This window comes from Coregonus lavaretus, assembly GCF_964263955.1.
Source record: "Coregonus lavaretus genome assembly, chromosome: 11".
Classification (NCBI taxonomy): Eukaryota; Metazoa; Chordata; class Actinopteri; order Salmoniformes; family Salmonidae; genus Coregonus; species Coregonus lavaretus.
In genome coordinates this window covers 45,371,505-45,395,420 of record NC_139998.1, presented here as the reverse complement: position 1 = coordinate 45,395,420, position 23,916 = coordinate 45,371,505, and the positions used below count along the sequence as shown (strand labels likewise).

General features: G+C 41.5%; 1 protein-coding gene across 1 annotated transcript in view; it reads right to left on the bottom strand.

The window, feature by feature from the left end:
- Positions 1–10,706: 10,706 nt before the first annotated feature.
- The window catches only part of jak3 (Janus kinase 3 (a protein tyrosine kinase, leukocyte)), a 32,875-nt gene continuing 19,665 nt past the window's right edge, over positions 10,707–23,916 (bottom strand). Inside the window, exons 10-24 of the mRNA XM_084171772.1 lie at positions 21,899–22,079; positions 21,511–21,635; positions 21,184–21,315; positions 20,357–20,444; positions 19,813–19,937; positions 19,411–19,549; positions 19,046–19,197; positions 18,533–18,683; positions 14,428–14,552; positions 13,542–13,731; positions 12,929–13,053; positions 12,656–12,828; positions 12,170–12,287; positions 11,821–11,934; positions 10,707–11,491 (exon numbers count right to left, since the gene is read on the bottom strand). Coding sequence (XP_084027898.1) covers positions 11,372–11,491; positions 11,821–11,934; positions 12,170–12,287; positions 12,656–12,828; positions 12,929–13,053; positions 13,542–13,731; positions 14,428–14,552; positions 18,533–18,683; positions 19,046–19,197; positions 19,411–19,549; positions 19,813–19,937; positions 20,357–20,444; positions 21,184–21,315; positions 21,511–21,635; positions 21,899–22,079 — 2,058 coding nt within the window. The 3' untranslated portion in view covers positions 10,707–11,371. The remainder of the gene's footprint in view (positions 11,492–11,820; positions 11,935–12,169; positions 12,288–12,655; positions 12,829–12,928; positions 13,054–13,541; positions 13,732–14,427; positions 14,553–18,532; positions 18,684–19,045; positions 19,198–19,410; positions 19,550–19,812; positions 19,938–20,356; positions 20,445–21,183; positions 21,316–21,510; positions 21,636–21,898; positions 22,080–23,916) is intronic.

The window sequence follows — 23,916 nt, the reverse complement described above, 5'->3', positions numbered from 1 at the left end:
ACCGACACAAAAAGATCCCACCATGTCGAACGAACAAATTATCAGTCTGCATTTATAAAATTACACCGAAAGTTGTTGCCATCACAGCTGTTCTTGATTTTTTTTTATATTATATGACTTTACTCGCATAAAAACTGTGGATGGACACTTGATTAGTGATATGAACACTTAGTAGAACTGTAATACAGAAACCAGCTACCCTCTGAATGTACACATTGTGTGTATTATCTGAAAAAATAGTTATTCTATGGAAAATGTTATTCCTATAATTTCCTCCAATATTCTATATGTACAACTTGTTATGTTATTTGGGTTGCTATAACACTTGGTTTGAAGTGGCATTTAGGATTTGAGCATGCTTTTTGATGTATCCTGCCATAGGCCCTACCACCAGTCCCATTGTTTCACTAGCAGTGATGCTAATGCTGGCTGTGGAGTAAGTAAATAAAGAAAACTGAGCCATATTTTTTGTCATTGTCTCACAGGATCAATGGATGAATCACTTTCTGTCAATAAAATTACGTTTATTTCAAATCTTAGTGTACCGCCCCGTTCTTACCACATAAATATGGCAACATTAATATTTACTTCTACAATCAAATGAAGGCAAATCAGCTTTTTAGTACTAATAAGGATTGTACTTTGGAAAAAAGCTGCACATTATTTAAGGAGAAAATGCATATTTTCGTTTTACATAATATGCAAATTAACAGTAATTTTGCTCAAATAACAGTCTGTTGTGTAATTTTTTTGTTGTTGATAACATTACATGTCTAATGATATTTTGATAAGAATTAAGTTTATATTTTGCTATGATTGTTGCTCTATGATTGTCGCTTCAAAATGACCCCAGTTGGTAATCCATGTATGTAAAATATGTTGGTAGTATGAGAGTTAAGTCGTCACCTATAGTACTTTGTCTGTAATGCAGTTAGTGTTGAATAATCAACTTTTATTTAATATACTTGATAAAAATGGCAAAAACTTCAATCTGAGGCGCTTTTTAGAGTACTGTAGACAATGAGCCTTTTAAAAGCAATGCTCCTGTGTTTTAATAAAACCAATTAATGTGGTCACAATCACACTGAGCCAGTTGCACAAAGTACAACTACCACTCTTCTGCTATGATATCTATCAATTTTTTGAATTCTATATTCCCAGGCTAGGTTTTGTGAAGTAATTCTAGCAAGTCCTTTAGAATATTGGTTTAATACAACATGTCTCTTGGTTTAATATGACAGCATGTCCTCATTGGTTAGATTCAATGTATGTTTTCTTTAAAGATTAATTAAAGTGGAACTGACAGCGTTTTAACTACTTTGCAGATATGAAACAAACAGACAATCATAATATCAGTCAAAAATATCAAATGCCCAGTTCATGCTACAAAACCAACTTTATAAGAGGTTTAAAAATAGGTTATATTTGCCTCAACATTCCATGACGTACAATAAGGCATTGTTGGCAGAATAGATTGATGCAGTTCAATGCATGATTCATATAATTCATCAATAGATTTCTTGGTAGTCCAAAAAATATTGCTATCAGGTTGTAAATCACAGCTGGCCTGGTACAATGTTTGCTGCCTCTATTTGGGATGCACTGTTTCAGTTTCAATGGATCAATATTTTGGATAGAAACGGACAAATGTAACTAAGGCTGGGAATTACAATACAATCAAACTAACAAGGGCAATGATCACAAGTCAGTCATAAAGTGGCTAATAGGCTAGTGTATCTATTTATGTAGCAAGCTAAAATCATGGAGCCTAACGTTAGCTAGCTAGCTGCTAGGAGGATGTCATGTCATGTCATTGGAGGAGTGGTGAGTGACTGACCTTTTCCCCTCATATAATTTTTTGGTGGCTATAAATAGCTAGAGATGCAGATGTAATTTGGTTAGCTAGCATGAACTTGAACGACTGTTATCCAGTCAGCATATCTCTTGCTTTCGCAAACTCACTCTGGCTATCTAGCTATCTACTCTGATTTCAGAGCACTCTTGTCTGAGTGTGCCAGAGCGCAGAATAACTGATGAATTTACGAATGCGCAACATCCGCTGAATATGACCGGTGTAGCTACTAAGGGTAAGTTATAACCTACATTTAGTTTTGTTTTGTTTTTACATACTGGTAACCAGAGTCGTTCAAGGGAATTCGGGACATGGGTGACTAGTTAACGTTAGCTTGGCTCTCTCTGTGTGTTTGTGCCGTGGGAGGAGGGGTTGGTTCGTTGGCAGAGAGCAATGGCTAGCTAGTATGCTAACTATTCTAGCTAACTAACTGGCTGAATAAGTTGACGACGTACTCACTCAAACTGTCAAAACTAACCCAGAACTTTACACAACGTTAGACACGGACACTAATTATCTGTTTGCCGTGTTAACACACTGGTGGTTTGTTGTAACCGAGTATTGGTGCTAAACCGTGTTATTGGAGGCTGGCATGCTAGTTGGCTATGGCGTCATAGGATTCGGTGCCCTGGACGGTTTTCACGGAAGAATACTGTACCAAGTTAGCTAGCTGAGTCTATTCCTAGAAAACATTGAACCGCTGTAGTTTACAACAATTATAATTTCTAAAGTGGAAGTTGGGAGAGTTATATTTGAGTGTTTCAGTGAAACGTAAGTGAGGGAGGCCCCGCTCTCTCGCTTTCCCAGATGTTTAGTTCATTTAATTCCAATCTCCTTTGCATTATTGTAGCCTTTTTCTGTAGCCTGTCAACTATGTGTCTGTCTATCCCTGTTCTCTCCTCTCAGCACAGGCCATACAAACACTTCACACCGCGTGGCTGCTGCCACTCTAATCTGGTGGTCCCTGCGCGCAAGACCCACGTGGAGTTCCAGGTCTCCGGCAGCCTCTGGAACTGCCGTTCTACGGCCAACAAGGCAGAGTTCATCTCAGCCTATGCTACCCTCCAGTCCCTCGACTTCTTGGCGCTGACGGAAACATGGATTACCACAGAAAACACTGCTACTCCTACTGCTCTTTCCTCGTCTGACCATGTGTTCTCGCAAACCCCGATAGCATCTGGTCAGCGCGGCGGTGGCACAGGAATCCTCATCTCTCCCAAGTGGACATTCTCTCTTTTCCCCTGACCCATCTGTCTATCTCCTCATTTGAATTCCATGCTGTCACAGTCACTAGCCCATTCAAGCTTAACATCCTTGTCATTTATCGCCCTCCAGGTTCCCTTGGAGAGTTCATCAATGAGCTTGACGCCTTGATAAGTTCCTTTCCTGAGGATGGCTCACCCCTCACAGTTCTAGGTGACTTTAACCTCCCTACGTCTGCCTTTGACTCATTTCTCTCTGCCTCCTTCTTTCCACTCCTTTCCTCTTTTGACCTCACCCTCTCACCGTCCCCCCCTACTCACAAGGCAGGCAATACGCTTGACCTCATCTTTACTAGATGCTGTTCTTCTACTAATCTCACTGCAACTCCCCTCCAAGTCTCCGACCACTACTTTGTATCCTTTTCTCTCTCGCTCTCCTCCAACACTACTCACTCTGCCCCTACTCAGATGGTAATGTGCCATTGCAACTTCCGCTCTCTCTCTCCCGCTACTCTCTCCTCTTCCATCCTATCATCTCTTCACTCTGCTAAATCCTTCTCCCTCCGTTTTCCTGATTCTGCCTCCTCAACCCTCCTCTCCTCCCTTTCTGCATCTTTTGACTCTCTATGTCCCCTATCCTCCCGGCAGGTCCTCCCCTCCTGCTCCGTGGCTTGACGACTCATTGCGAGCTCACAGAAGAGGGCTCCGGGCAGCCGAGTGGAAATGGAGGAAAACTAGACTCCCTGCGGACCTGTCATCTTTTCACTCCCTCCTCTCTACATTCTCTTCCTCTGTTTCCGCTGCTAAAGCCACTTTCTACCACTCTAAATTTCAAGCCTCTGCCTCTAACCCTAGGAAGCTCTTTGCCACCTTCTCCTCCCTGCTGAATCCTCCTCCTCCTCCCCCTCCCTCCTCCCTCTCTGTGGATGACTTCGTCAACCATTTTGAAAAGAAGGTTGACGACATCCGATCCTCATTTATTAAGTCAAATGACACCGCTGGTCCTGCTCACACTGCCCTACCCTATGCTTTGACTTCTTTCTCCCCTCTCTCTCCAGATGAAATCTTGCAACTTGTGACAGCCGGCCGCCCAACAACCTGCCCGCTTGACCCTATCCCCTCCTCTCTTCTCCAGACCATTTCCAGAGACCTTCTCCCTTACCTCACCTCGCTCATCAACTCATCCTTGACCGCTGGCCATGTCCCTTCCGTCTTCAAAAGAGCGAGAGTTGCACCCCTCTTCAAAAAACCTACACTCAATCCCTCCGATGTCAACAACTACAGACCAGTATCCCTTCTTTCTTTTCTCTCCAAAACTCTTGAGCGTGCCGTCTCTAGCCAACTATCCTGCTATCTCTCTCAGAATGACCTTCTTGATCCAAACCAGTCAGGTTTCAAGACTGGTCATTCAACTGAGACTGCTCTTCTCTGTGTCACGGAGGCTTTCCGCACTGCTAAAGCTAACTCTCTCTCCTCTGCTCTTATCCTTGTAGACCTATCCGCTGCCTTTGATACTGTGAACCATCAGATCCTCCTCTCCACCCTCTCCGAGTTGGGCATCTCCGGTGCTGCTTACTCTTGGATTGCGTCCTACCTGACAAGTCGCTCCTACCAGGTGGCGTGGCGAGAATCTGTCTCCGCACCACGTGCTCTCACCACTGATGTCCCCCAGGGCTCAGTTCTAGGCCCTCTCCTATTCTCTCTATACACCAAGTCACTTGGCTCTGTCATAGCCTCACATGGTCCTATCATTGCTACGCAGACGACACACAATTAATTTTATCCTTTCCCCCTTCTGATAACCAGGTGGCGAATCGCATCTCTGCATGTCTGGCAGACATATCAGTGTGGATGTTGGATCACCACCTCAAGCTGAACCTCGGCAAGACGGAGCTGCTCTTCCTCCCGGGGAAGGACTGCCCGCTCCATGATCTCGCCATCACGGTTGACAACTCCATTGTGTCCTCCTCCCAGAGTGCAAAGAACCTTGGCATGACCCTGGACAACACCCTGTTGTTCTCCGCTAACATCAAAGCGGTGACCCGATCCTGCAGGTTCATGCTCTACAACATTCGCAGAGTACGACCCTACCTTACACAGAAAGCGGCACAGGTCCTAATCCAGGCACTTGTGATCTCCCGTCTGGATTACTGCAACTCGCTGTTGGCTGGGCTCCCTGCCTGTGCCATTAAACCCCTACAACTTATCCAGAACGCTGCAGCCCGTCTGGTGTTCAACCTTCCCAAGTTCTCACCCCGCTCCTCCGCACACTCCACTGGCTTCCAGTTGAGGCTCGCATCTACTACAAGACCATGGAACGGCACCTCCTTATCTTCAGGCTCTGATCAGACCCTACACCCAAACGAGGGCACAACGTTCATCCACGTCTGGCCTGCTAGCTCCCCTACCTCTACGGAAGCACAGTTCCCGCTCAGCCCAGTCAAAGCTATTCGCTGCTCTGGCACCCCAAGGGTGGAACAAGCTCCCCCACGACGCCAGGACAGCGGAGTCACTGACCACCTTCCGGAGACACTTGAAACCCTACCTCTTTAAGGAATACCTGGAATAGTATAAAGGAATCCTTCATCCCCCACCCCCCATTTTAAAAAAAAGAAGAAAAAAAGAAAAGAAAAGGTGGTTGTCCCACAGGCTATCATAAGTTGAATGCACCAATTTGTAAATCGCTCTGGATAAGAGCATCTGCTAAATGATGTAAATGTAAATGTAATACAGTGAAAAAAATTGTAGTTGTTTACAATGTATTATGATGGTCTGTGTCCCACTGTTTCTTTGGGTAAAGTGACCAAAAACATAGTAATTTATGGTACTCACAGTATTCAACATTTGACTACTTGTGCTACAATGGCAAAGCGTAGGCCTCGTACCCTCTTAAACCCCTTTAGCTCATAGTGAAAAACCACAACACACATGGTATAGTAGTGTAGTGTACCCTCTTAAACCTTGGGACCTGGATAGGGTATGGTGAGAAGAATGAAGGGAGTCTGAAACCTTGAAGATTTAAAATAGTTTATCTGGTGCTTCTCTCTTCAATACAGATTTGAGTTGGCTCTCACTCATTCAACTGACTTGGCTACTCTTATACAATTCTAAATAGCCAACATACTAAAACAAACAATTTGTAAATGATTAATAATCATCTTATGCATAGATACATTTTCTTCATGTAATTCTCAACATATACCTAAAAACAGTAAATTACAATGATTATCTTTGTTTACACTCTGGGTGTGTTGCTAATTTCAATCTGGAGAGCCAGAGAGCGCTCAGAGTGCGCTCGTTGTCAGTTTGTCAGTTCGTAAATTCAGAGCGTTTCGCTCTTGGAGCGTTCAGAGCGCACACTGGACGCTCTCGTTGAGGATTAGGGTTGATCCGCGCGTTCTGACCTCACAACCTCAGTCAAGCACCCAGGCTAACTGGCTAACGTTGGCTAGCTTGTTAGCTACTTCCATACACAAATGAGAGAACACCTCACTCTGACCATTTTACTCGCCCTAGCAGAGCTGGTTAGGCTGTTTTCATGTTATCCAGAGCGTTGATGACTGTAACTGTGCTGCTGGCAACAATTTAATTACGCTTTTTTGCCAACTCACTTTATCAGAAATTTGCCCATACTTGTATATAAATAGATCAATATAATACCAACCAACCTCACTTGACCTTGGGGGGTTGATTTATTTAATGCATTATACTGCCATTGTACTATGGTAACGCACAATTAATAAAGATGGTACCATATGATAATTTTTGGGACCATTTATCATAATTGTGCGTTACCATGATAGAATGTATAATGCAGGTTAAAACCATGGTATTTCCATGATCCACATTTATACCATGGTAAAGATGAGGTAATACCATGGCACTATTTAGGTGGATGGCAGTACCATCATACATTAAAGCTAAAACCATGGTACATTTCAATGATTCAGATCAATACCATGGTATAAATTATGCAATACCATGGTAATATTTAGGTACAATGGCAGAATCATGGTAGTACCATCATACTTCAAGGCTAAAACCATAGTACATTTCCATAATTCAGACTTTATCATGGCATAAGTTAAAGTACTGTAGCAGTACCATGGTATGAATGAAAGTACCATAGTAGTACCATGGTACATTTTTGTAAGTGAGCTACCGAAGGACGAGTAGGCTACAATTAATTCCCCATCGTTTGTCAGTGCAATTTTGACTGCCATCTAGCTGAATACGTTTGAGAGGGTTTATTTAATGTTCCTTCGTTAGATGTTAGCTCATCTTTCCACAAACTGTTAGGGCCTACATAAAGCTGTCCCAACAGCAGAGCTTTCTTTTCAGCACCATGGAGTTAATCCTTACCACTGCTACACCTGGCTATCATCGGAGCCTTGTCTGGCAGCGAAACAGTTCATTCAGCCTTTTAGTCATTTATTGCCTTTAAAAAAAACATAGCTGATTTGGCTGACTTGCTTAAACAAATGTGGTTTCTACTGACAATTGAGATGTACAAACTATGGCATAAGGGGACGACGAGCGGATAAGAGGCAATCCGTAATTTCGAGTAAGACATTAATGAGCGAGCTAGGACGGACGTACTGTAGTCAATATAACTATTTGTTCAGCACTTTTGAAATGTACAGCGACAGAATTCAGAACATGGGCCGTTCTTACAGTATTCTCCCTGTACAACAAGTCAGAACAGTAGGATAAATAAAGGGGGCATATAAGCAGACAATGAAAGCTCTTTAAATATTCAATGATTACATTTCTCTAAAACAGGCTTTAGGCTACATGTGCACCACCAAGTCAGAACAGTAGGCTAAGTTATGAGGGGGAAAGGGACCAAATTATTAGGGTGAGGCACATGGGCTACTAAGAGTTTACTACACAACATACACTTAGTATTACTTTCTTAGCTACAGTATACATATCTCCCTGGCATATTACATCATTTATGCAGTAGCATACAAGACATTTTTGGATTCACCTTGTTGTGCTGTGCTCACTTGAACAGGAAGGTGGCGCGGCGGTCCTTCGTGGGCAAATTCTGTAATCAACGTTTGTCATCAAAGTCTGGCATTCTCTGGATTTATGGTGCTTTCAAGACAACTGGGAACTCAGAAAAAAAAAACAGGTCGAATCATGACGTCAGTGATCTTCAGGTCGGAGCTCTAGAAAGAGGCCCGAGTTGGAGCTTGTTTTTTTCAGAGTTCCCAGATGTCTTGAACTCACTGAAGTCTGAGATTTCCCAGTTCTGAGTTTCCAGTTGTTTTGAATGCGGCAGAAGTCATGCTGGATTGACAGCATGGCCAATGTATTCAACCTTTTATGGCTGTTGAATGTTTATCCTTTTAAGCTTGGAAAAGAGACCCTTTAAACCCAGACTTTGACATGATCAGTCCAATCAAAGCTATGGTAGATATAATGTGATTTGACGTCATTTTATCTGTGACCAATGACCTTGAGCCTTCTTGGATGGACACTTCTAATGTAACTCTATGAACTCAATGATTTTTTTTTTTACATTGTTTGCAAACTGATATGTGACACGTATTAATGCCAAAATAACATGCAAAACAGGCAACAAAACAAAAACAAAAACGTGTTTTTATTTGTATTTTAGCTAAACAGGTTGGGCTCTGCCCCACCTGCCCTGAATGACGGGTCGCCACTGCTGCTTTCCCACTCTATATTGCTATAGAATTTTCCAAAATGCTAAGAATTGATGTAAACTTGAAAATTACCATATCTAAGTGCTCGCTTGTCAGAAAATATTTAAACAAATGTCATATTCTTCCTGGGGGTGTATATGAACAGATTTTAATAAGATTTAATGTTGCTAAAATGCTGTCAGTTCCACTTTAAGTCAGCATGTACTGTAGGTGACGTCATCTGTCTGCTTGCATCACAAGCTGCAGTGTTGACATATTCAAGGAAGACACATTGTCCAGTGTAAGGAGTGCCCAGCCACCAAGTCATTTGCAATCAGTCATAGGTTTCTGATGCCTCAACTGTCTTTGCTGGCACTCCCCTTAATCTATTTACCAACCTGTAAAAAGTGGGTATTTTCAAAGCTTGTGTGCTAACAAGTGAGCTGTGCAGGCCTAAGCATGCATCCTAGTATGGTGACATTGAAAAGATGCTACACAATGAGTTTGAATTTGAATAAATAAATACAATAAACAAAAAGCACTTGAGTAGGCCTTATCATATTTCATTTTGGGAAAGCAGAAGCAAAGAGCAATGTTCTGCCGTTTGTCAACGTTCAGGTTCTTTTTCAGGTATCCAATCAGATTGCCTCGAGTGTGCGATTTGGTCAAGACCTCATAATTTATTCTCGTCACACTATACCCACAAAATTGTATTGACATTGCTGTTAACCTGTGAAAACAGCCCACTGTCAATTATTATATAGCCCTGGGCCCAGTTTTTCAAAAGTTATCTGATCGGATTTGGGCAATCGGATAGGATTAAATGCAAAGAAATAGAATGAACAGAACGGGTGTCCCCATTCAAGTCAATGATACTTCTCTAATAACTAATAATTCCTGTTTGTTAAAATACGGAAAAAAGGTCACTCTTGTGCATGGCCTGATCAACCTGCTTAAAGACATGGAGAGTGATATGAAATGGTATGGTCTATTGAATTTGGGTTCTTCACTTTTGTTTAAGGATTACCTGGGTCGGACTTAAAAATTGAATTTATGGAATTCAGCTTTAGGAATAGGGAAGCCTATATGTTCTTGAGAGATGAATGTCATCCCAGAACCCCTGGCCCCTGCTGGTATAATGTATCTGAGCTGTTTTGACCAGAAGATAGTATGGATTGCAGTTGGGTAGCAAAAAACTCTGGTCTCTGCTGGTCACATGATGATACAAAATAAGGCTAATTTCTAGGGTTGTGTCGGGATCTTTTATTTGTGTATCAACCAGTTTTACAGAAACGTCCTATGTCACAGGCGGGAACTGAACCTGGGTCCACCACATCTTACCAATTTGACGGGCTGAGGGCTGACACTGACTTTGAGATCGCAGGCAGGACTACCTCATCATGAGACTATGAGCCCGACTCATGTCTGCTACATACAGATATATGATCTTAATTTGAGAATGAGAATTTTCCTGCCCTGAGCTTCGTGATTTACATAAATTGACTGAAAACCCGCACTAACACACAGTTATATTAACAGTATTGCACTTTTCACGTAGCCTACTTTTGTCCAGCTAATAGCCTAACCACCGATCAAGCAACATTATGGACTAAACGTTCAAATCCCGTTGCTGCAGGATTATTTTGCTGTGACAATACTGGTCAAATTAATATCCAATATCGGTACCTATCTCACATCTGGTCACATGTTCCCCTGCACAGAACTAGGGAAAACCACATTTGGTTTCTGTACCCCTCAGCCATGGAATGAATTCCAACTGAAGTTGGAAAATGTTCTCCTTTACGGTTGTTGTAAGACTTTAATAGGCTACTTATTCTGTATTTTCTGTATATTCTGTAATGTATTTATGTATTTTGTATGTAGGGATTTTGTATGCAGGGCTCAATTGTAAAAGAGACCTGGGCCTCAATGTTGACTTCCCTGTTAAAATAACAGTTAAATTAAATAAGTTAAAAAGTAAACCTGAAGATGAAAAGCTCTTATAAGAGTATTGTTTATTTGTGTGCTTAGACACGCTAAAGATTACATCACGATTTACTCTCAAAAGGGTTCTTTCCAGTCGTTGTTAGGTTCTGAACAAACAGAGTAGAAACTCAAATGGATGATTAGAAAAAGCTCAAACCAAATGTATTCAACCCACTGGATGCTTCAGCTGCAAACACACCATACAAGCCACTCAAGGATATACCTTCTGACTAGGGGGAGTCACATCCTTGTATGTCTAAAATAAACAATCTGTCTATGTTGCTAGGCAAAAACTCAGTCTGTTCCTCTTACTGGTATTGTCATGACCCTACTTAAGTTTCTTCTCTCTTCAACTGTTAACCTTATCTCGAGTTGAGTTCCACATCCTTCCTGGTACTACTTTCCTGGAAACTGGCCTGCCTTATCAGGAACTGAGACTGTACTGTTGATCTTTACCTCCTTCCTTAGGAACTTCATATTCAGCAATAACATGTTTGCCCCTTCTCTCACATGTTTGCCCCTTCCATACACAACATTCCTATTCACCTTTCATTAACTCCTAACATATACATTTATTATACATGTAACGTAATCAATAAGTTCTAATATGGTAACATGAATAAGTATATTTCAAGTTAGAATCCAACATTGTCTAATAGGGTTGGCTTCAGTTATATTCATCCTTTTGAACCTTCTCTCTCATCCTGGATGCTGGTCTCAATCTGATCTCCCAGGGTGGAGAAAGTTGTCCGTTCCTCAGCGCTGTATGCCCAGCACGTCGTCATCATACTATAAATCTATCAAATAAAACAATGTAAGGTTACAAAAACAGGCGAAATAATCACTTTCAAACCTGAGACATCCCAATGTCTAGTGTCTACGTCTGTAAAAACTCAGCACAGGACCAATATTCATTTCTTTCTCTTAAAGTGTGACTTCGTGCACTCCTCTCCACGCATTTAAAAGCATTGTGTTGTTGTAAGCATGGACTAGCTAAAGCAGCGTTTCCCGAACTCTGTCCTCTGGACCCCAATTTTTCACCTTGTTGGCTTAGGTATTTGAACCAGTGATCTTTCGGTTACTGGCCCAACAATCTAACCACTAGGCTGTGTAAGGTGTCTCTTACTCTGGGAGGGCAGAGTGGTGGGGCAGGCAACCTCCAGTTGTCCTTCAGGATATCAACCAGATGCATTGAAATGGAGAGACCCTGCATGTCATTGCCAATCTCCTGCATGTATAGCTTTAAATGTGCAGTGGATGGGAGAGAAAATATGTCATTATCAAATTTGGCATTTATGGGCAGGTAATGTACAGTCATAACAATTGAGTTAAAATCATTGACACAAAAAAGACAAATATTTTTTATGAGCTTAAAGTAATGTCAGTGTGGGTAGATTTGAGATAGCTCAAGTTGAAAAACACATATTTAATGAGGCCAGTAGAACAATGTATTAAGGCTTGGTTTAGCCACTTACCCTCTTTGGGTTGTGGTTGTGCTCACAATAGGAGAAGAGCTCATGAAGGACAACTCCAAAACTCCAGACATCTGACTTGTGGGAGAATTTGGACTCTGTGATGGACTCGGGGGCATACCTGGGTATGAACAGAAGCCTTATTAGAAGACAACTTGCTTTAGAGCTAATTTCCATAGAAAATGACAATGCTCTCAGCAACACTTCAAGTCTATTGCCCTGGATTCATTGGAGAATCAGGTGCGTTAGTGCATGAACAGAAATGTGCACATACTAATATCCTTTCCACACTATCGCGCTAACCCTAACAGTACTGTACTTTTACTTTGTTCCAGCAACATTGATGGATGTTTATCCAGCATAGCGCAGTACAGCTCAGTTTGGATCAGTAGTGTGAAAAGGTAACAAGTGTCTCCAGGAAGAACACTGAAGTAGATCATGTCATTTCCACACGAGTGGAAAGTCAATTCCAAATGCAATGGCAGTTACCAGAAAATTGGGCTTTCTCCAGGATGTGTGACTCTGTAGTATTCCTTGTCAAAGGGAATGATCTTTGTCAGGCCAAAATCAGCTATTTTGACCAGTGTGTCACTCGCTACCAGAATGTTCCTAGCAGCCAGATCCCGGTGCACGTAGCGCATGCTCTGCAAGTACTCCAATCCCTAAGTGTGCAAAACAACACAAATTTCCCCTTTACAATGTAGAGATAAACAGTCTTGTATGGAATAGCCAGGAATTCTGCTATTTTAATTGGGCTCATACTTTACAGATTTGAGAGGCAAAGAGCAACATCCGCCTGTTGTTGACGTGCTGCCGGTTCTTCTCCAGGTATCCAATCAGACTGCCATAAGGCAAATACTCCATCACCAAGCTCATGCTGAGACGACCTACCCAAAATGTGGATAAACATGCAGAGAGTTAACACAAACATTCCTACCTTGAAACAGCTATCATTTACATATAGGCTGAAGGTTCTTCCTTCTAATACACTACTTAATATTTTACATGTTTTTCCAAGAATAGGAAGAGAAGGAAGTTCCCTCTGGGGAAAAACAAATATTTATATTTTATTCAGTGTGTTGAGTACAAATAACAAAGAGGGCACATTTAAGAACCTAATAAAGATATGGAGGTTGACAAAGACAGTTTTTAGATGGTCTAAAGTTATCAAGTAATGGCATTTCTGGCATTTCAGCTATGATTATGAAAATCACAAAGATTTCAGCCCATTTTATGGTCCATTGACTGTTGCATGGTCTATTGACATTGACTGAAAGGATACCAAATGCCCCAACAAACTTAAAATATCAGTTTGTCTAGCCTACAAAAAGTGTTATTGGGGTCTTGGTGTATGAATTATTTGCATTGTTCTTACCCATGCTGTAGCAGACGCCCCTGTATTTGACAATGTAGTCACAATGCAGGGAGCGAATGGTGTTGATCTCCTTTTGAAAGTCTTCCAGGTTTGACTGCTTGTTGGGCTGTAGCTTCTTCACAGCGATCAGCTCGCCTGTGTTGTCCCCCAGAGGATCATATCGGCACAGCTCAACACTGCCAAAGTTCCCCTAAATACAATGAGGACAGAACGTTGTATATTAAAACATGGACTGTAATATACAACAGGGTGGGGGTGTTTGTATTTTAACCTAGTCAATTCTAGGATTGAGTTCTAAATGAGATGAAATTGATGTATTGAAAACTGTCATAATTGAAAGTAATGGTCACCTTTACAATTCCTGAAATAAAGTTGAAATAGATTTGACCCTTGGTACAGGGTGCCTAAAATGTTTTGTTCTGCATAGTGTGGATTGCAGAAGGATAGGAGAACACTGTCCTCTTGTGGTACATGATAAAAAGTGAAGTGACCATTTCTAGGGCTTCGTTTTAATACTTTAACATGCTTTTTTTCTCATTCTCTTCTTTCGTTCGCCAAATAACATCTGAAAACAGAGGGTCAGTTGGCTTGCATTCAGCCATGCGTTTTTCCAGAATCAACATAAAGGCACAATGGGTAATTTCAACTGCCTGACCCTGCCACTTTGTTGGTGAGCCAGGGGATAGGGCTGGGGAAATGCAACCACTCTCAATGTCATAGACGGAGCTATGGATGCAAGGACTGACAGTAGCCTATAAGAAATTGATCGTCATAGCTTTTTAAAGTTATAAATTGTTTGTTTACAAAGACTCAATTAACAACAAAAGGAGATGAGGAGAGGAAGCTACATATTGTGGGAATGCAACTCATGCAGGTGACAACTTACCTTCCCCAGAGGGGAGATGTAGCGCAGGTGTCTCTCCTCATACACTGATTGGTCCTGCTGGTGGGAGTGGCTTAATGCTCTGTCCCTGTCAGGGAGAGGCTCCGCAGCATGGAGTATCACGTAATCTACGGCACAGGAAGAAAGGCACTCAGAGGCTATATCACTACTGATGCCTTTCATAAATCTGCCTGTCACATAGGGCCAGATGTAAAATTGTTTGCCTCAGAGCAAAGATATCCTACAAATTAAAGGAATAAAAGGTTTATCAATAAGTAGAGGTCAGCTTAAGATAACTGTCCAGTGTTTCCAGATTTCTATGAAATATGACCTATAATTACTTACAATATGAGTGAAATAGTTTTCCTTCCAAAAAATGCTAATTAAGTATGTTAAAAGCAGATTTTCTGTGTTGGAATGGGTTCTTCGGCTATCCACATAGGAGAACCCTTTTTGGTTACAGGTAGAACCCTTTTGGGTTCTATGTAAAACCCTTTCCACAGAGGGTTCAGAGGGTTCTACATGGAACCCCAAAAGGTTCTACCTGACATCAACAAGGGTTCTACCTGTTAAGGCTGTCCCCGACAATTTGTTTTTTGGGTCAACCGAGAGTCTTCTGTTCTTTCAACCAATTGATTGGCCGAAATGTTAAAACTTGTATTTTTCCATATATATCAACTATATGTAGGCTACTGAGCTTGTCTGATGCTTTAAGTATTGTGATTAAAAATGGAGACACACAAATTACTAAAGAGGGAGCCAGAGATCAATATAGCTTAGCCAGAAGAAATAAACCTGTTCCCGACCCTCCTCCTCCCGCTGTCCGCTGCTGCTGGCCTTTGCAGATTCTGCCTTTAAGCTCCTGAAGTTGCTGGTAATAGGCTACACCTTTTTCATTTGGAGTGCCAAGTTATCGTACCATTTCTATTGAGCTGTGTGCCAGTTATGATTTTCATATGCACATTTTCGTGGAACAGTTTAATTTAATTTATAATGAAGTCTTTATATCTGAAAATCAATGTCATGTAGTTAATCAACATTTTATCTAAATGAAAATGATACAAATCTAAAAGTAACTTCTATTGCCATTGCCAATATGTAAAAATAGCCTACATAAAGACATTGCAGCCCGCAGGTAGAAAATATCCTGATAAAAATGTCCTATAAATCACATTGGCTAAGCATGGCCTGTCTGCAAGGAACTTGAAACATTGTATCAACTATTAACTTGGTCCTCCCTGAAGCTGGTGCTAGCAAACTTGCAACATTGTATAAAATATTTCCTGCGCCAGTGAGCTCCAGACAGACAGACACAGCTGTAGGCTATTTGCGCAAGGGATAAGAAGTACAGTGAGGGAAAAAAGTATTTGATCCCCTGCTGATTTTGTACGTTTGCCCACTGACAAAGACATGATTAGTCTATACTTTTAAAGGTAGGTTTATTTGAACAGTGAGAGACAGAATAACAACAAAAAAATTCAGAAAAACACATGTCAGAAATGTTATAAATTGATTTGCATTTTAATGAGGGAAATAAGTATTTGACCCCTCTGCAAAACATGACTTAGTACTTGGTGGCAAAACCCTTGTTGGCAATCACAGAGGTCAGACGTTTCTTGTAGTTGGCCACCAGGTTTGCACACATCTCAGGAGGGATTTTGTCCCACTCCTCTTTGCAGATCTTCTCCAAGTCATTAAGGTTTCGAGGCTGACGTTTGGCAACTCAAACCTTCAGCTCCCTCCACAGATTTTCTATGGGATTAAGGTCTGGAGACTGGCTAGGCCACTCCAGCACCTTAATGTGCTTCTTCTTGAGCCACTCCTTTGTTGCCTTGGCCGTGTGTTTTGGGTCATTGTATTAATATTTAATAATATTTGGTAATTTAGCAGACGCTCTTATCCAGAGCGACTTACAGGAGCAATTAGGGTTAAGTGCCTTGCTCAAGGGCACATCGACAGATTTTTCACCTAGTCGGCTCGGGGATTAGAACCAGCGACCTTTCGGTTACTGGCACAACGCTCTTAACCACTAAGCTACCTGCCGCCCATTGTAATGCTGGAATACCCATCCACGACCCATTTTCAATGCCCTGGCTGAGGGAAGGAGGTTCTCACCCAAGATTTGACGGTACATGGCCCCGTCCATCGTAACTTTGATGCAGTGAAGTTGTCCTGTCCCCTTAGCAGAAAAACACCCCCAAAGCATAATGTTTCCACCTCCATGTTTGACGGTGGGGATGGTGTTCTTGGGGTCATAGGCAGCATTCCTCCTCCTCCAAACACGGCGAGTTGAGTTGATGCCAAAGAGCTCGATTTTGGTCTCATCTGACCACAACACTTTCACCCAGTTCTCCTCTGAATCATTCAGATGTTCATTGGCAAACTTCAGACGGCCCTGTCTATGTGCTTTCTTGAGCAGGGGGACCTTGTGGGCGCTGCAGGATTTCAGTCCTTCACGGCGTAGTGTGTTACCAATTGTTTTCTTGGTGACTATGGTCCCAGCTGCCTTGAGATCATTGACAAGATCCTCCCGTGTAGTTCTGGGCTGATTCCTCACTGTTCTCATGATCATTGCAACTCCACGAGGTGAGATCTTGCTTGGAGCCCCAGGCCGAGGGAGATTGACAGTTATTTTGTGTTTCTTCCATTTGCGAATAATCGCACCAACTGTTGTCACCTTCTCACCAAGCTGCTTGGCGATGGTCTTGTAGCCCATTCCAGCCTTGGGTAGGTCTACAATCTTGTCCCTGACATCCTTGGAGAGCTCTTTGGTCTTGGTCATGGTGGAGAGTTTGGAATCTGATTGATTGATTGCTTCTGTGGACAGGTGTCTTTTATACAGGTAACAAGCTGAGATTAGGAGCACTCCCTTTAAGAGTGTGCTCCTAATCTCAGCTCGTTACCTGTATAAAAGACACCTGGGAGCCAGAAATCTTTCTGATTGAGAGGGGGTCAAATACTTATTTCCTTCATTAAAATATAAATCAATTTATAACATTTTTGACATGCGTTTTTCTGGATTTTTTTGTTGTTATTCTGTCTCTCACTGTTCAAATAAACCTACCATTAAAATTATAGACTGATAATTTCTTTGTCAGTGGGCAAACGTACAAAATCAGCAGGGGATCAAATACTTTTTTCCCTCACTGTAATCAGGTAGACGTTTCCACCCGATCACAGCATGACATTTCTTCCCCCTTTCATGCTGAGTGGTTATCGAAAGGGAGAGAGCTGGAAAGATTTTTCAAATAGGCTTCATTGAGGAACTATTGTCATTCTCAATGGATGTAATAACAGACTTCCTTTACTTGCTGTTTGAGGCGAAGAAAAAATTACTTAGAGAAGCTCCACAGTGATGGTGAGTTAAGACAATCAGAAATAGTATCAGATCCCCAAATGGGCACATTTATAGGCCTACATTTGCACGCAGGTCAGGTAGCCTAGGCCTACTTCTATGCGTAATCAGGTGTTTGTCCTTACTCAAGATTGACAGGAGCACTCCAAACAAAAGACAACTCGTAAATAGAATGAAATAAACCAAAACTTTTTTCAAGTGTAGCCTAGGTTGTGCACTCTGCAAACAATGTGTCCACTTCTACAATGACAACAGTAAGACTGTAATAATAATATATTAATGGAAATTACCCTAACCAAACAAACACTGTAGATTTTAAATTATGGGAATTAACAGTAGGCTAAATGTAGCCTACTACTGGTGATACTGGCCTATCGACCAAACCATCAACAGCCTATCGACCAAACCATCGACAGCCTATCGACCAAACCATCGACAGCCTATCGACCAAACCATCGACAGCCTATCGACCAAACAATCGACCAGTCGACTAAATGGGGTCAGCCCTACTTCCTGGAACCAAAAAGGGTTCTCCTATGTGGACAGCCGAAGAACCCTTTTGGAACTCTTTTTTCTAAGAGTGTAGAACAAACAGGTCAATAAAAAGACACAGCCCCTAAACTAAAGGACACTTTGGGTTTAGCTGTGTTTTATTAAACAAATTCCCACCTGAAAATAACAGGTAGAAACTCTAATTCTGGACCACACAGGGTGTTTTAAGTAACATGGTTTGGGTTCATTAGTGAGAAGTACCTGACGTTATCAGACTGTTCAGTTGGCGAATTATGCTCCGACAGGAGGGCCTGAATGCAGGCTGGTAGTTCATACACTGGCTGATAAGATCCGCCAGCTCTGTCCACTCTGAGGAGGGTAACTGCTTGTAGGTCTTGTAAAACTGCAGCTTCTGCTTAAAAGAAGCAGAGGTTAATTCAACGTATTGGGTTTGTACAAAAAACTTCAACGCCGTGGTGAATTTGAGTGGAATTTGACCACATATTTTCTGAAAACCGCTTAAAAAGTAATCAAGATTGGATTAATGTAAGTTTAATACTCAGGCTGTTGACAAAGCCTAAGCCAAGGAGAATTAACAGTTGGCATTTTCATGTGGGTTTTACAGAGAAAATAAACTGCACCTGATTTTCCTGAAACTCGGGTGATAATTGCATAGGTTTCATGAATAAACTAATTTGGCCCTTATCCACAGGGTAAGTCAATATCAGATACTGTACATTGTTGTGTTAGTGGTAGTTAAAGGTAGGAGTTTACCCTCTCGAGGTCCAGGCCCTGTAGTGGTGCCTGTCCTCCATTGAATATCTCCCACAGCGTGGCACCAAAGCTCCACTTATCACACTCCAGCTCAAGCTTCTCTGGAGCCTCCAGCACCTCCGGAGCTACCCATGGAATCCTGTCAAGCACCACTATACATACATACATACATACATACATACATACATACATACATACATACATACATACATACATACATACACACACACACACACACGACCCATACAGTAGATACAGAACACAAACAGTTAAAAGCATTAGGTTTTTAAATATAATATCACTTTTTGGAAGCCATTCCCAGTGTGCATGTATACTCTCTGCATTACATTATGATGACTGTTTACCATCTCTGCCCAACATTGCCACGTTGATGCCCGGGTCACTCAGCTTGATGAAAGGAGAGCTTCCTTGGGATGCGTCCCCCTCTCTGGCCAGGAGCAGATTTTTGGCACAAATATTCCCATGAATAATGTTCTTCTCTTCCTATTTGATGAAGAAAGAGACAGACTAAAATTGTAACCGTTTATTTGAATAGTTCAAACAATGAGCAAGCAGTAGCAGTTTAACTAGTGTATACACTAGTATTGACACTGAAGGAATGTCTAAGGACAGTTAATCAAACATCTATAGATAATCTATTTGAACAAAAGTGCTTCCTCAGAAAACATACAAAATACTTCAGCTGAAGTGAAGTATTATCAACTGAAGAGAAATAGAAATCAGACCAAAGATCAGCTTCATCTCACCAGGAAATTTAGGGCACAAGCCAACTGTCTGGCCACGTCAAGTTTCCAGCTGACCGACACTGACCCTTCCCTCTTCAGGAACAGGTCAAGGGCCCCACACTTGACAAACTCCTGCACCATGACATCTGCAAGGTTAAGAGATAACCAGCGTAGCATGATTAGATGTGTTACGATAGCAGCAGCTCCTTGAGAGAGAGTTGAGTGAGCACTGCTCAAAACCCCCACAGAAAATGAAGTGGAACTGCGTTAGCAGACTCAGTAGCACTTTACATTACAGTGCCCTTAATACTGTGTCACTACTCATATAATTACAATGTAACAAGTATTGTAATTACTCATTGTTATAATGAGTTAGGGTATTTACAGCAGTAACCTTAACCCTGACCGTAACCTTAACATTGACCTTAGCCCTAACCCTATAAATTGTAGTTCATTTAAATTGTGCATGTCATTTTATTAAATTTTTTCAAGTTTAGGTGATTCTGTAGAAATCTGTGAGAAGTAGGATGTTAAGTTGAGAGGTTGAGGTGTTACGGTTACTCACTCTTGGATCTATGAACACTTATCCCATAGACCAGGAGAAGGTGCTTGTGGGAAATCTGGCTCATCAAGCTGGCAGCTTCAAAGAATGACTTAGAGGAGAAAAACAAGAGAACGTACACTTAGAATGGGTGACCACTGTAGCTACTTTCTTTCTATTTGTACAGGGTTTTCTTCAGTAAGGAGGGGTTGCAACAAGGGGTTGATACGGGCTTCGGTATCCTATCTTAGCTACTGTTTCATGTGGCAAAAAGCTACGGCCACCTGCTCTAGAACTACATATCCCATAGGGTTCAAGAGGCAATGAAACACATCCATTTTTAGAATATTCCAAAAAGAGCTGATATAACACGAGACAAGTTAACGAAACCCCCCCAAAAAGTTTTCTACGTTTGCATACCTGCTTAGTTTGTTATACGATAGACCACACCTTCCTAAATGGAAAAAACCTCCAACTGCAACTGGCTACTACAATTGATCCATGTTCTTTCTTTGACGTTGTAATTGTTGTTAAAGAGTAATTATATTGTGGCGTGTGAATTGCTCTTACGATTGATCGGATCATTTGACTCAATACAGGTCAATTAAGTTAAAGTAGGATATTAAAATGGTCCTCTTATTATTGATTCATAACTAAAGGACTCATAACATTCAGAAAGAAACTCAGCACCTGGGTTGAAACAAGGACACCTTTGGGTAGATATGGACTAATGCCATGAATGGGGAAAAGAACAAGAAACAAATTCCAATTACAGTTCTGATCCAGTCTGATGCAGCTACAGTATCACATTCTATTTGACTTCTGAAATGCACATTATCAGTGTTGCCTACCTCCCAGCAGTTTTTGTGGTTTGCATCCAGCTCCTTAAGCAGAACATCTGTCACATGTCTCTCCCCATCGCGTATGTCTATCTTGCTGCCTTTGAAGATTCGTGTGAAGGATCCCTGTCCCAAGCTTTCACACTGACAGAAATGATACACACAGTAAAGTGAGTAAGCCATTCATTCATTCAAACTGTTATTGATGGCCTTGCCAGTTTTCCCTTATACAGGATCTGTCATATGACGGAATTCATTTAAACTTGAACTGCATTAAACCCACATGACAGAGAACTGACAGGATGTTTGAGTGAAGCTCCAGGCTTCTGCTAAACTCACCCATCGCAGATCCTCGTACTTGATCATGTGGAACTGGATATGACTGGGTTTGGTCCTTTGCAGTGTCGGGGACCCCTGTGTCTCTACTGAGCTGCTGCCACGCATGATGACCAGGTTTGAGAGTTCTACAGAAAGAACGGGGTAGTTCTTGTGATGAATGATGCAGCATTACAATTAACTATGCAGATGTATCATTGCTAAGTGTGATGATTGAGATTTGTATAATCAAATATATATTATTTCTTCTGATTTCAATATGAAATATATTTTAGTCTAATTTGATTGTGAAGTAACCAATGTTCAATGATCAGTTGTGCATGGTACGATTCCTACGATTGAGCTTTAAGTTTGAGCAATAAAAACATCAAACTGGCTTGTTGCCCTGTACCTTTCGGTCGAGGTGGACAACATCTTTCCAGTTTGACAGGAACCTCAGCCAGGAGCAGCTTGCTTTGTTGGAAGAAGTCAGTGAGTTCCCTCAAGCTGAGGAAGGACTTGTGGACCCCCGAAAGACAGAACTGTTCATTCTTCGTAATTAGACAGTCTTTGTAATCCAGCCCAAGAGGAGTCTAAGAGAATGTCAAAAAGTATATCCGGTAACACTTTATTTGGATAGTCCATCTGTAGATACGCTACAGAGTATCAGTAACATTTCAACTAATTATCTACTAACCCTAGCCCTAACCCTAACCTTAACCCTTATCCTAACCCTAAACTTAACCCTTGCACTAACCATAACCTTAAACCTTACCCTAAATCTTATTCTAAACCTAACCGTAACCTTAGCAAGAAGTTGCTTATCAAAATATTGTTTGTTGGTAGTATGACCATCTGTAGAGCATCTCATGTCAAATACTGTTGAAGTAATATGGCTACATGTTCACCTGCCTCACCTAAAGCCCATTCTTGTGGGAAGTTACTATAGACCACCAATAATAGTAAAGACAATAGTGAATAATAGTGAAGACATCAAAACTATGAAATAACATATATGGAATCATGTAGTAACCAAAAAAGTGTTAAACAAATCCAAATATATTTTATATTTGAGATTCTTCAAATAGCCACCCTTTGCCTTGATGACAGCTTTGCACACTCTTGGCATTCTCTCAACCAGCTTCATGAGGTAGTCACCTGGAATGCATTTCAATTAACAGGTGTGCATCCTTAAAAGTTAATTTGTGGAATTTCTTTCCTTCTTAATGCGTTTGAGCCAATCAGTTGTGTTGTGACAAGGTAGGGGGGGATACAGAAGATAGCCCTATTTGGTAAAAGACCAAGTTCATATTATGGCAAGAACAGCTCAAATAAGCAAAGAGAAACGACAGTCCATCATTACTTTAAGACATGAAGGTCAGTCAATACAGAACATTTCATGAACTTTGAAAGTTTCTTCAATTGCAGTCGCAAAAACCATCGAGCGCTATGATAAAACTGGCTCTCATGAGGACCGCCACAGGAATGGAAGACCCAGAGTTACATCTGCTGCAGAGGATAAGTTCATTAGAGTTACCAGCCTCATAAATTGCAGCCCAAATAAATGCTTCACAGAGTTCAAGTAACAGACACATCTCAACATCAACTGTTCAGAGGAGACTGTGTGAATCAGGCCTTCATGGTCGAATTGCTGCAAAGAAGCCACTACTAAAGGACACCAATAAGAAGAAGAGACACGAGGAATGGACATTAGACTGGTGGAAATGTGTCCTTTGGTCTGGAGTCCAAATTGTAGATTTATTGGTTCCAACCGCCGTGTCTTTGTGAGACGCAGTGTGGGTGAACGGATGATCTCCGCATGAGTATTTCCCACCGTAAAGCTTGGAGGAGGAGGTGTTAAGCTTGTGACACTGTCAGTGATTTATTTAGAATTCAAGGCACACTTAACCAGCAGGGCTACCACAGCATTCTGCAGCGATACACCATCCCATCTGGTTTGGGCTTAGTGGGACTATCATTTGTTTTTCAACAGGACAATGACCCAACACACCTCCAGGCTGTGTAAGGGCTATTTTACCAAGAAGGAGAGTGATGGAGTGCTGCATCAGATGACCTGGCCTCCACAATCCCCCGACCCCAACCAAATTGAGATGGTTTGGGATGAGTCGGACCGCAGCGTGAAAGAAAAGCAGCCAACAAGTGCTCAGCAGATGTGGGAACTCCTTCAAAACTGTTGGAAAAGCATTCCAGGTGAAGCTGGTTGAGAGAATGCCAAGAGTGTGCAAAGCTGTCATCAAGGCAAGGGGTGGCTATTTGAAGAATCTCAAATATAAAATATATTTTGATTTGTTTAACATTTTATTTGGTTACTACATGATTCCATATGTGTTATTTCATAGTTTTGATGTCTTCACTATTATTCTACAATGTAGAAAATTGTAAAATTAAATAAAAACCATTGAATGAGTA